The following is a 13,174-nucleotide window of genomic DNA, read 5'->3' on the forward strand; positions in this document are numbered from 1 at the left end:
TCTCCCCTCTCCATCTCATCTCCCCTCCCATCTCATCTTCCTTCCCCATCTCATCTCCCCTCTCCATCTCATCTCCCCTCTCCATCTCATCTCCCCTCCCATCTCATCTCCCTTCCCCATCTCATCTCCCCTCCCATCTCATCTCCCTTCCCCATCTCATCTCCCTTCCCCATCTCATCTCCCCTCCCATCTCATCTCCCTTCCCCATCTCATCTCCCCTCTCCATCTCATCTCCCCTCCCATCTCATCTCCCCTCCCATCTCATCTCCCCTCCCATCTCATCTCCCTTCCCCATCTCATCTCCCTTCCCCATCTCATCTCCCCTCCCATCTCATCTCCCCTCCCATCTCATCTCCCCTCCCATCTCATCTCCCCTCCCATCTCATCTCCCCTCCCATCTCATCTCCCCTCTCCATCTCATCTCCCCTCCAATCTCATCTCCCTTCCCCGTCTCATCTCCCCTCTCCATCTAATCTCCCCTCCCATCTCATCTCCCCTCTTCGTCTCATCTCCCCTCTTCGTCTCATCTCCCCTCTTCGTCTCATCTCCACTCTTCGTCTCATCTCCCCTCCCCGTCTCATCTCCTTTCCCCATCTCATCTCCCCTCCCATCTCATCTCCCCTCTCCATCTCATCTCCCCTCCTCCATCTCATCTCCCCTCCAATCTCATCTCCCTTCCCCGTCTCATCTCCCCTCTCCATCTAATCTCCCCTCCCATCTCATCTCCCCTCTTCGTCTCATCTCCCCTCTTCGTCTCATCTCCCCTCTTCGTCTCATCTCCACTCTTCGTCTCATCTCCCCTCCCCGTCTCATCTCCTTTCCCCATCTCATCTCCCCTCCCATCTCATCTCCCCTCCCATCTCATCTCCCCTCCCATCTCATCTCCCCTCTCCATCTCATCTCCCCTCCTCCATCTCATCTCCCCTACCTTATTTACTCTCAGGGACCTGCTCTACCCTCCCTTTGGAAGAGCTGCTACTTAGGGTTCATAGCTCCTTCCTCCAGCCCTGTCCCTCTCTCCCTTCCTAGGAGTGATTGGCCATCCTCATGCATTTTTTTATAGTCTACAAATGCAAAAATAAATGCGATCTTTTTGTGTGAATGTGTTTTTAAAAACTGTCAGAATACACAACATAAAATTGACCGTCTTTACCATGAAAAAGCCCACAGTGCAGTGGCATTCAGCACATTCACAGTGTTGTGCAGCCCTCACTTCATCTGTCCACAGAGCGCTTTATCTTGGAAAACTGAAACTCTGTCCCCTTTAAACAACTCCCCGTTCACCCTCCCCCATTCCTGGCAACCACCATTCTACTTTCTATCTATCTCTATGATTTTTACTACTCTGGGTACCTCATATAAGTGCAGTTATATAGTCTTTGTTCTTATGTGGCTGGCTTATTTTACTTAGCATACTATCTTCAAGTTTCATCCATGTTGCAGCAATTGCCAAGGTTTCTTTCCATTCTAAGGCTGAATACCATTCCACTGCATGGATAGAACACATTTTTTAAATTCATTCATCTGTCCATAGACACTTGCATTGCTCCCCTCTTTTGGCTATTATTAATACTGCTCTGAACATGGATGTACAGTATCTCTTTGAGACCCTGGTTTCAGTTTTTTGGGCATTTACCCAGAAGTGGAATGGCTGGATCATGTCGAAATTCTAGATTTCATTCTTTGAGGAACCGCCGTGCTGTTTTTCACAGTGGTTGCCCCATTGCACATTCCCACCAGCAGTGCACAAGGGATCTAGTTTTTCCATGTCCTTGTCAATGCTTGGTATTTTCTGCTTTTTGAAAGAAACGATCCTAATGGGTACGAGGTGGTGTTTCATGTATTTTAAAACTTCGGTGGCATTGTACTTTGCATATGCAGTTTGACTTACGTACTTAATATTAACTTTTTACTGTTTAAACGTGAATCCTGTAGATCTAGTTTATTTTACTGTTTAAATAAAATTAAACTCATATTCACACATATTTTTGGATAACAGCAGTTCCCTGTGCCCCATCTCCCTCCCATGAATTCTCGAGCCACTTTGAAGTCTTCTGGCTGTGTCTTCATTATTTCTGTTCATGTTTCTAAATGTAAATACCGCTGTTTCTTGATTTTTCACTTTGCGACCCTAGCTATTGACCCTTAGTGAGGAAGAAAGGAACTGAGCTCTTTTCACATTTTTTGAAGGCTACTCTTGACCTTTTGTTTTCTTAAACGTAGACATTTACATAATCCCAGGAAACGTTTTCAGAGCTCTGATCCTTTGCATTCTGAGAACCTCAGGACTTGGCAGGTTGAATTTTCTCTTCTCTAATGAGAAGGTTATGCCTGGGATCAGGTTTGTAGAAGTGCATTGGTGGACTTTGTTTGGGTTTTTCTCTTATTAAAGAAAATGAAGCTGGGTTTTCCTAATGAAACAGGTCTGGGAATCCAGCTGTGTGCCAGCCATTGTGCTGTGTGCTGTGTAGGCATTATCTCCTCAGCCTTCACCACTGCCTTTGGGGTGGCCCTCTTCTTATCCCCCACTTCAGGGCAGAGGGGATTAAGGCCACAGAGGCAAAGCCACTCTGCAAAGGCCTGTGACCCGCAAGCAGCAGTACCCGGCGGGAGGCACTCAGTTCTGACTAAGTGACTGCAGGTGCTCTTCTGCTTCTCAGGTTCAGTCTCTGAGTTATCTGGGTGGTAGGTGAGAGCATCATCCTCATCCTGCGGTGACAGGAAGGTACTGGCATTGCTACTACCTCTGTATGTCAGGCCCTGGGCCTACCTTGCCACATTCTGAGCTCTCTGGCTGTTCCGTGGCCTGCATGGTGTGTTTGGGGGTATTTTCTGGGAGAGCTGGTAGAAAGCTAAGCTCAGGGGCTCTTGCATGGTGTGGCCCTGGCTCTGGGAGTGTGAAGTTTTATACTTGATGACTTAAATCACTTTTCAGAAGTCATTGAGTATAACAGGGCTTTTTCCTGTGAGCCTCGTGCCTTCATGGAAGGGCAGGGTGGGAAGGAGGGACAGACAGTACCTTCTCTCCCCCAACAAAAGGACAGCTGCCCCTAAGGCAGGTATTTGCACTTTGACTGGTTGTAAATACGAGTGTGGCAGGTTCCTTTTTGGATCTTAGTCTTTAGCAGAACCCATGAATATAGCGGGGCCTTAGGAAGGGTCCATGGCAGGACAGATGCCAGGGTTGCAGGCGAGCCTGGGATAGGGCTGTGAATGATGAGGGCGCAGGACTTTCTCTTAGCTGCAGGGATGAAGCAGGTGTGAAGGGCTGGGAAGGTGACCGGCAGACACAGAATGCTGTTTTCTTTTCTTTTGAGATGGTCTCGCTATGCCACCCAGCTTAGAGTGCAATGGTGCAGTCGTGGTTCACTGCAACCTCTGCCTCCTGGGCTCAAGCAGTTCTCCTGCCTCAGCCTCCTGAGTAGTTGGGACTACAGGCATGCACCACTATACCCAACTAATTTTTTGTAGAGACAGGGTTTCACCATGTTGCCTGGGCTGGTCTCAAACTCCTGAATACAAGCAGTCTACCCACCTTAGCCTCCCAAAGTGCTGGGACTACAGGTGTGAGCTGCCATACCCAGCCAGAATGCCGTTTTCTCAACCCCAGAAAAAATATGCGGAAACAATCCTCCCAATTTACCAATCCCAAGCCTTTACATTTCTGCAGTGAAAAGTTTAACATCTAGGTATAGATTTGGTGGCAAAATAATGGTAATCTAATTCCACCGAGACCTTTTTCCCTCTACAGAGGGGTCAAGCTGAGCCCTGGAGACCAGGCTCTTGTTGTGATGCCTGGTGCTGTCTGTGTTTGCCTGCAGGTATGGAACGCTGTGGACTCTGGGTACTGCCTGCAGACCTACTCCCTGCACACAGAGGCAGTGCGGGCCGCCCGCTGGTCTCCCTGTGGCCGGCGCATCCTCAGTGGTGGCTTTGACTTCGCCCTGCATCTAACAGACCTTGAAACAGGTGAGTTTCTTCTATTACTATCCTGAGGAGAGCTGGCAGCTCTCTCATTGGGGAAGGTTCTCTGGTGGGCACGCAGCCACCAGCTGTATGTGGTTGCGTGGCGGGGGGGAGGGGGGAGGGGTGGGCTCATGCTTGGTGACAGGGTTTCCAGACTGTTTAGAACTGTGACTCCCCACAGAGGGTGGGCCTTTGCCAGCCAACACAGAGGACAGAGCCCCAAGGTTGTCTCAGCCCCAAGCCATGGGGCTGGATAAAGAGGTGGCATTTTCATCTACCTCTGACATGCAATCTGTGCCGAAGTAGATTTAACTTTGTCACTGTGTCCTTTGCTTGGCATCCGTTTAGAATTCCTGTCAATTCGTTATCGTTGAAAGGCTGTGAGAAATGATTCCAGCTCATAAGGAAAGTCTTCAAACGAGTTCTGCTTTCGTGCCCACACTGAAAAGGCACTTGGGGAAGATGGATTTGTGCTGGGTCAATCCTGAGGGGGCTCTTGACAAGCAGGGCGAGAAGCAGAGAGAAGTCAGTGGAAGGAACTTTCCTCATTGAGCTCCTGTGCAGCAGACACTGTCAGCACCCATTGCAGCCACGCCCCCACGTGAGCCCTGTCCCGGGTTTCCAGTGAGGACAGCCAGGGAGTGGTGGGATTCACACCTTTGCCATCTAACTCCCAGGTCTGGCTCCTTCCTCTCTTTTCTTTTCTTTTTTCTCCTTTCCTTCCTTCCTTCCTTCCTTCCTTCCTTCCTTCCTTCCTTCCTTCCTTCCTTCCTTCCTTCCTTCCTTCCTTCCTCCCTCCCTCCCTCCCTCCCTCCCTCCCTCTGTTCTTTCTTTCTTTTTCTTTTTCTCTTTCTCTCTCTCTTTTCTCTCTCTCTCTCTTCTTTCTTTCCTTTCCTTTTAAAGAAATTTTTATCCCTCTCCATGAGCAGGATCCAGCTTCTTTTAGCACCATACTACCTCCTCCCCAGAGCTCCTCCTCAGTTCCGTTTCTGCTGGGCTCCACTGCCAGGAGCCCAGGGAGAGGCCAGACTTTACACCAGTCCCTGGGGCTTCCCTTGAGCCCCCAGGCCAGCATCTTGCCTGCCTGGTCCTGTAGTGGTGGTGGCTCTGGGGCCTGGCTTTGCCAGGATCTGGCAAGAAGGAGATGGTAACTTGCTGGTCCAACCCCTGCCGCTTATGCCCAGCATCCCTGAGGAGACACAGAGGGAAGGCGCAGAAGGTGGTTTGTTTCCACTTTGAGTGTGGGTGGCCTTGCAGCTCCTTTGACTCCCATGCATGCTCAGTAGGGGAGGGATAACACTGGTGGTCACAGGGCCCCTGCCAGGTGCCATTGGCTTTACACACAGCCTGTCTAATCCTCACTGCAGTTGCCAGCAGTGATTATTTCCATTTTAAAGGTGAGGAGACTGAGGCTCAGAGGACTGAAGCAGCTTGCTCAGTGCCTCCCAGTGGTGCATGGCCAGCAGGGGTTTGAGGCCATGTCTGTGAAACTGCAGATCCCATGCCCTTTCCACCGTGCCATGTGTGTGGCGTTTTCTTTTCATGAAGCACTTCCCTGGTCTTGCTGATCTTCTTCTTTTTTTTTTTCTTGCTGATCTTCTTAACCCCTTGTGGAGTGACCAGACTCAGGGAATTTGATGGCACTTGATGATGGTGATGACTGGGCTGATGGTGGAGCACTTACTACTGAGCACCCACTGTGTGCAGGGCATTCTTCCTCAGCCTCTGTACAGCATCTCATTTAGGCCGCACTCACCCTTTGAGACAGGCACCATCAGAACCAGCTGTACACACACTGGCCAGGGGCACAAACCGGCAAGTGGCAGAGCCAGCATGCACAGTCTGCCAGTCCCCAAGCCTGCTGCCTGACTGTTACATTCCGTTGTCTATGTGAACCATAAGATATGCTTGGTATAAGGGAGACAGAGCTGAACAAGACCCAGTGCCTACCCTGGAGAAGCTTATGTCTGCTGGAGAAGACAGAAATGCAGAGACAATCCCAAATTGCAGTGATGGAGCAAGACAGGAATTCGAAGAACATCTAGCTTGGAAAATCAAAGACTTCCTGGAGGAAGTGAAACCAAGCTGAGCTGTGAATTAGGTGGCCACAGAATTAGGATGGAGGTGTGGTTGATGAGGAGGAAAATAGGTTCTTGCAGATGGAACAAGGACAGAGTCGTCACAGGAACAGGATTCTATGTCGTATGCATGGAAACCAAAGCAGGGTGTAATATGGGGCGCAGGGAGCTGGGGAAGTGAGTCTGAGGAGTGCAGGAGGTGAACCCCCAGCCTGTGGATCACATGAGCACATGAGAAGTGTCCAAATGAAAGCACTGCTCACAGAGCAGAAACTGAGCTCACTCACACCGTCGGGTTACTCAAATCAAGTTCATTTGATGGCATCGATGGGTTCATAGTGGCCTTAGTCATTATTCTCTCAATCAAAGATGTGAAACAAATGCATGCAGCTGTGTGGGTGGGTGGGAGTGGGTGTGTCTTGATGGGGGGTTCTGAAAGTTTTAGACATTCAAAGAGGGTCCTCCTGCTTAATGAGTTGGGGACCGCCATAGCAGGTGGCAACTCGAGGCCTTTGCTGAGTTTGGTGCAGGCAAGAATCGTCCATGCTTTGGGTAGGCCTCCCTGGTAGCTCCCGCTGCGCCTGTGTTGGAGAGTTGGGGGAGCGGGAGGTAGAATGCCTTGCCTGCCAGTTGGTGATAGGACTGCATTTGGAGAACAGCTTGTCTGGCCCCAAGGCCCAACATGCCCATATAGCTATGGTGTGTTGGGTGGGTAAAGAAAAGCATGGCGCTGCCCCCAGGGCATTACCTTCCAATGGGGGAGGTGATTGAGGACTCCTTCACTCCATTCCTCTGCTAGGAATGGTGCTCACCACTGGGTTCATCTGCTGAAGGCCCAGTTTCATTTACTCTGCAGTTACTTACTGTGCACCCACTGCGTGTAGGACTTGGTGCTAAGGCCACAGTGGAGAGTGTGGTCGGCTCTTGGGACAGAATGATTGAGGGGTTTGGACCTCACCCTTAGGGAAGCTCTCCACACTCAGATAGGGCCTGTCCTGCTCTCCTTGGCTAGCCTGGGAGCTCCATGAGGATGGGTGACCTGTCCTGGTGGTCTTTGTGTCTCCATTCTCTGGCCAGGGCTGGCATGGAGCAGCTGCCCAGTGCCTGTTTGGGTGGGATGAGCTGAGCTGGTCCTTGCCAGGTCCTCCTGCCTAGGTGGTGGAGCCCATCAGGGGCTGCCAGGGCTGGTGGGGGGCTTCCACTTCCCTCTCCCCCCTGTCTCCTGCCTCATCTCTGCACACTCCACCCCTAGCCCAGGTTTTGGCGGGTGCTCTCTTTAGCCATTGGGCTGGGCTCATGCAGCCCCTGTGGCTTTTGTCCTGCTTTGACTTAACTTGTCCTTACTCTTTGCTGAGTCTGATCTCCCTTTTTACTGGATCTGCCTTTTTCCGCCCTTGGTGATTTGGCTTTTTCATTTCAATCTAATTAGAGCTCCCTGCCAGGAGAAGGCAGTGCAGGGCGTTCTCACCGCAGCGCTTTGGGAATTAGTCACTTGGTACCCATTGTCGTTAATGGGAATTTGGCGCCAAGGCCATTTATCCTGGTGTCCTCAATCAATACAGTTAAAAATCTGTGGATTCTAAAATGTCAATATCTGGCCTGAAATATGGAAGGCCAGCAACATTTTATCTCGTTAATTTATAGTTCTGACAGGCTGTTGGCTTATAGAATAACCATGAATCAACACTTAAATAAAACCTGCTCACAGATTAATTATTTTTGGTGCTCCTGTTTCAGTCTGTAATCTTCCTAACAAAACGTCTCTGGCATGTTAGGCTGAGGTGGCCTCAGGAAACACTGGCCGACTCCACCAAGGCCCTGAGTGTAGCCTGTCTTATGATTCAGCTGTCCCACACACCGGCTCTGTCGGTCTCCTCAAAATCCCCTGGAGAGCTCACTCAGTTCTAAGCGATCTTGTGATTCTTGCAGACTCCAGGCCCTGAGGCAGGTGTCCTAGCCTGACCCTGGAGCTGCAGCTGTAGAGGCGTGCAGGGCTTCTGTCCTTTCCCTTTGTTGGCTGCAAAGGAGATTCCTCTCCCTGGAGCCCTGGGGCCCTGGCTGAGCAGGGAACCCTGTCCTCCTTGCTGGCATGGGCCAGCCCTCTTGGTGTGTGGCGGCTCATCTGAGCCATCTGTGCCATGCCACCTGGGCCTACCTCCCAGATCCTGGAGACAGAATGTGCGAGAGGGCACATGGACAGGGTGCACATGTTGGCTCTTCTGCTCCCTGAGCCAGGCCTCTTCATCTGTTTCTACCACACTGCCTGGTGCTGGGGCTGTGGAAGGGAGGGGTTGTGATCACGCAGCTAGGGTGCTTTGCAGGGTGCCTGGCGCGTAGTAGGCCCTCAGCAAAGACCTCCTCTTCTCCTCTTCTGCCCCGGCCGTGAGGCCCTTGTTTCTGCTGAGTTGTCCAGATGGCCCTTGTTGCCGGGCCATTTCCCCACTTGGGGCCACTTTTTGATCATCATCCAGAAGCCCCTGCTGGTCCCCTCACTGGGCTTAAAGATGTGCTCCTGGTCCCGTGTGTGGGTCTTGAGGGCAGACTGGAAGGAGCCTTGGGCCATCATGGGTTCTCCCAGTGTCTCCTCCACATTTCCCTTCCTCTTGGTGATGGGACAACACCTAGTAGCCTTTATTATGGCTCTCAAGTGGGTGTGGAGACCCCCAGCCTGCCTGGCGTGACCCTCTCCAGAGACCCAGGCACTCATGGCTGTGGGAGGCCTATGGCCCTCTTCCTTCAGATGCCCACTGCCTGCAGCTCTGTTTCCCCAGCCCCTGGCTGGCTCCTCCTGCCCTGGGTGTCCCAGTGTCTTCTGGCGGGAGTCACGGCGTGTGGAAGTAAGCAGCCCTCTGCGACTGGGCTCATAAGTGACCATTTCTCCTTGCTTTCCAAGAGGTGTCTTCTGGTCCCTCCCTTGTTTTCATACTATGGCTGGGCTTCCATAAGAGAAATGCTGCAGGAGAAACAGAATGACAGGTTATCTGAGCCCTTACTGTGGGCCAGGCCTGGGGTTGTGTGGCCCTGGTTTGCAGCACACTGCCTGGCCTGTGCGGAGCTGAAATGAGTACGTGGATGGTAGACTCTGCTTATGTGACATGTTAAGTCTCCCCACAAGCCTGTGAGAGGAGTGTTTTTGTCCCTATTTCATGCACCCAGAAACTGAGGCTTAGAGTGGTCAGTGACTTTTTTGAGGCTGTCCAGCCAGAGGTGACAGAGCTGGGGTCCAGTGCTGGCCTGTGACTAGTAGAGCTTCTGCTGTTGAGGCATGGTGTGGCATGCCCTCCCCACGTCTGTTTCCCTGCTGTGAACAGTTTGCTCAACCTGACACCTGGGGAGCCTGCTGGGCAGCAGCTCACCACCTGCAGAGGATAACGTTGGGCCTTTGGGAAGAAGGAGTGCCCCAGACTGATGGTGACTGATCCCTTCAATTAAGTGGCCCACTGAGGGAAAGAGGCCTCTCCAATGATGGACAGCCACACTCCAGTGGGAGAAATGCTAGCCCTGCTGACTTTAGACCACTTGGCATGGGAAGGGTGAGAAGTATCCAAATGAAAACCATGGCAAAGAGTCCCAGGAGTTCCTGGGCTTTGGAGAAGGGGCCACAGAAGGAGATTCTTGTTGTATTAAACCTTTGAGGTGATACTGGGTCCTGCTGGTCCTTGGAAGATGTGCTGTAGAGGGGCCTGGGCTTCTCCTGTCTTCAGCTTTCTGGCACTGTGGCTGGAGTTTCCCTAGCATAGCTCAGGAAGACTTGATTAGGCATCCCTCAGGTGTCCACAGACCCGAAGGAAGTAGAAGGAAGCTGGTGGGCACATTTACAAAGCATCTGATACTTATATGTACATGCTCCTTGAGTCCTAGGGATTTTTGCCACTGATCCAGAAGTGAAGGCTCAGAGAAGCTCCACAGCCTAGTGAGGTCTGAGCTGATGAGGGTTCCCCCGTGGCCACCATTCAAGTGCCTCCTTGTCCAGTGAGCAGCCACCTGCCTACCTTTCTCCCACCACACAGGCAGGGCCTGCAGCCTTCTCCTCCTTCTGAGCTCTGTTTCCCTCGTCGTCTATGACCCTACTTTCCCCTAACCTTTCTGAACATTCCTTCTCTGGCACCCCTTTCTCACCCACTTATGAGTGAGTCTGTTTTCCAAGGCCGGTCTCTGTTCCCACAAATGTCCTTCCTCTCTCACTCTGAAAGTGCTTCTCCTCTGTCTGGATCTTGTTTTCTCTTCCACTTTCCTTACATCTTTCGAGTGAGAAGCTGATCCTAGTTATGGACATTAAATCAAATGTTATTAAACTTCATTATATCACCATGCCCTTAACTGCCACTTGGGAAAGTGCCTAGAGATCCTTCACATCTCTGCAAACACAGCTCAGTGTCCTCATCTGATTAAGCTCATGCCAGCCCTCTAGACAAAGAAAAGATGGCTTCTAATCCAAATTATTGTTTTCTGTTCATGACGGTGACTGCACAGTGGTGATGTTTGACGTGTGTGTTTGGCTGCAGCTGCGTCACAGTCTGGTGCCCTTGTTAGGTAAGGCTGCCGTTGTTGACTGACTCTGGAGCCTAAATATGGTTATGTCATGTTTGCTGTTGGAATGGTGAGTTCTGAGTTTCAGAAAACCAACTTACTAGTAAACCACTGGGGAATACCTTGTTTGCAAATTGAGAACTCTTATTATTATTTTTTAAATTGTGGAACATTCAGTCTTGTCCAGAGAATTAAAAGCAGTGGCTGACATTGGTCTGGGCAATGATTTTTTGGATAAGACTTAAAGCACAGGCAACAAAAGCAAATACAGGCAAACAGAATTGCATCAAACTAAAAAGCTTCTGCACAGCAGAGGAAACAGTTAACAGAGCAAAGAGGCAGCCCGTGGATTGGGAGAGAACATTTGCAAATCATACATCTGATAAGGGGCTAATGTTGAAAATAACGCGAGGAACTTAAACAACTCAACAGCTAGAAGCCAAATAACCTGATTTTTAAAACGGGCGAAAGATCTGAACAGACTTTTCTCAAAAGAAGGGCTGTGAGGCTGGGCGCGGCGGCTCACACCTGTAATCCCAGCACTTTGGGAGGCCGAGGCGGGCGGATCACGAGGTCAACAGATCGAGACCATCCTGGTCAACATGGTGAAACCCCGTCTCTACTAAAAATACAAAAAATTAGCTGGGCATGGTGGCGCGTGCCTGTAATCCCAGCTACTCAGGAGGCGGAGGCAGGAGAATTGCCTGAACCCAGGAGGCGGAGGTTGCAGTGAGCCGAGATGGTGCCATTGCCCTCCAGCCTGGGTAACAAGAGCAAAACTCCATCTCAAAAAAAAAAAAAGAAGGGCTGTGAATGGCCGAATGCAATTTGGCATATGCAAAAATGCTTGACATCTGTAATCATTGGGGAAATGCAAATTAAAACCACAATATCACCTCAAACCTGTTGGAGTGGCTATTTTCAAAAAGACAAATGATAGCAAGTGTTGGTGAGGATGTGGAGAAAGGGAATCCTTGTACCTTGGAAATGAGTACAGCTATTTTGGAAAATAGTATGGAGGTTCTTCAAAAAACTAAAAGTAGAGTTACCATGTGATCCTGCAGGCCCACAAAGGAATTGAAATTGGTGTGTGGGAGGGTCTCTGCACCCCATGTGCACAGCAGCCAAGCTATGGAAAGCACCTCAGCGTGTCCATCAGTGTCCATCAGCGGATGAGTGGATAAAGAAAATGTGGTGAATATTCACAATGGAATACTCCTTAGTCTTAGAAAACAATAATCTTCTGTCATTTTTGACAACATAGGTGAACCTGGAGGACATTACACTAAGTGGGATAAGCGAAGGCACAGAAAGACAAATGCTGCATGATCTCAGTTACATGTGGAATCTAGAAAAGTGGATCTCGTAAAAGCATTGAGTAGACAAGTGTTACCAGGGACTTGGGGTAGGGGTGGATAGGGAGAGTGGAGCTGTTGATGAAAGGGTGTAAAGTTTCAGTTAGACTGACTGAAGGAGTAAGTTTTAGTGACCTATTGTACTGCATGTCACCACTGTTAATAATGTGTATTTCATAACTGCTAAAAGAATAGACTTTTAACATCCTTTCCAAAAAAAAAAAAAATTAGTGAGGTTATAGATATGTTAATTAGCTAGATTATTCTACAATGTATATACAGATCAAAGCATCACATTGTATCCCCAGAATATATATATATAATTATCATTTATCAATTAAAAATTAATTTAAAAATGAAACAAAAAAGAATGGGAAGGAAAGAGCAGATCTAAGTGTGTTATTAAAAGACACATTTTTTAAAATGGCAACTACTACTGTTTCTTCTGTTACTACTACTATTGCAATACTGCAGCTACCGTTTACTGGGGCCTGTCATTTGTGTGGGGCTTAGCTCTCCTGCATACATGATTTCCGACTCTCACAACCGCCTTTTGTGGTCCCGAGTCTACAGATGAGGATACCAGGGCTGGAGGGGATTGCTGGCTGATGCAGGGCCACAGCTGATGGGGAATGTTCAGATGCAGGCTCAGCAGGCTCTCAGGCCAGACCCTTCCCAGGCCTTTGCCCGGATTGCCAAGATGACCCCTGTTTCTGAGGCATAGACTTTGATTTGAAAGTTAGTAAGCTGCTTTTCTCGTTAACTTTGAGTCAGGATGGTTAAATTTACAGCTGGCTGAATACTTCCCAGAGGATGAGTATAACGATATTGATTTTGGTGAAATGAGTCATATACCTACTGCCTGGGAACACAAGCTCAATTACCACAAGCCAACAGCATAAGCTTTCCCTTGTCAACATTTTTCCTGCATGTTCGTCAGTCTGTGGATGTGAACAAAGCACTAAGGAGAAGGAAAGGTCACGAATAACTGGCAGGGATGCAAGGTGTGGGGTGCAGAGAGTTGGCCCTGAGATTAGACGGGGCCAGTCTCCATCTCAGCGTGGCTGACTCATGTGGCTCTGGGTGTCTCTCACCTCACTGAGCTTCCATTTCCTCGGCTGTGAGAGATGGGTTAATTACACCTACCACCCAGGGTGCGGTGTGATGCCTGCAAACTCCAGACAGGCCTGGAGGTAATAGGCTCCTGATAAATGTCGTCCCCTCTCCTTGACTGTGAACTGCTTT

At 49.8% G+C, this 13,174-nt stretch overlaps 1 protein-coding gene across 4 annotated transcripts in view; it reads left to right on the top strand.

Moving 5' to 3' along the window:
- The window catches only part of WDR25 (WD repeat domain 25), a 152,593-nt gene that overhangs the window by 88,069 nt on the left and 51,350 nt on the right, over positions 1–13,174 (top strand). For all 4 annotated transcript variants that reach the window (XM_035261490.3, XM_035261492.3, XM_035261489.3 and 1 more), the window contains one exon: positions 3,822–3,969. In XM_035261490.3, coding sequence (XP_035117381.1) covers positions 3,822–3,969 — 148 coding nt within the window. The remainder of the gene's footprint in view (positions 1–3,821; positions 3,970–13,174) is intronic.

The sequence above is a fragment of the Callithrix jacchus genome, chromosome 8, assembly GCF_049354715.1.
Source record: "Callithrix jacchus isolate 240 chromosome 8, calJac240_pri, whole genome shotgun sequence".
NCBI lineage: Eukaryota > Metazoa > Chordata > Mammalia > Primates > Cebidae > Callithrix > Callithrix jacchus.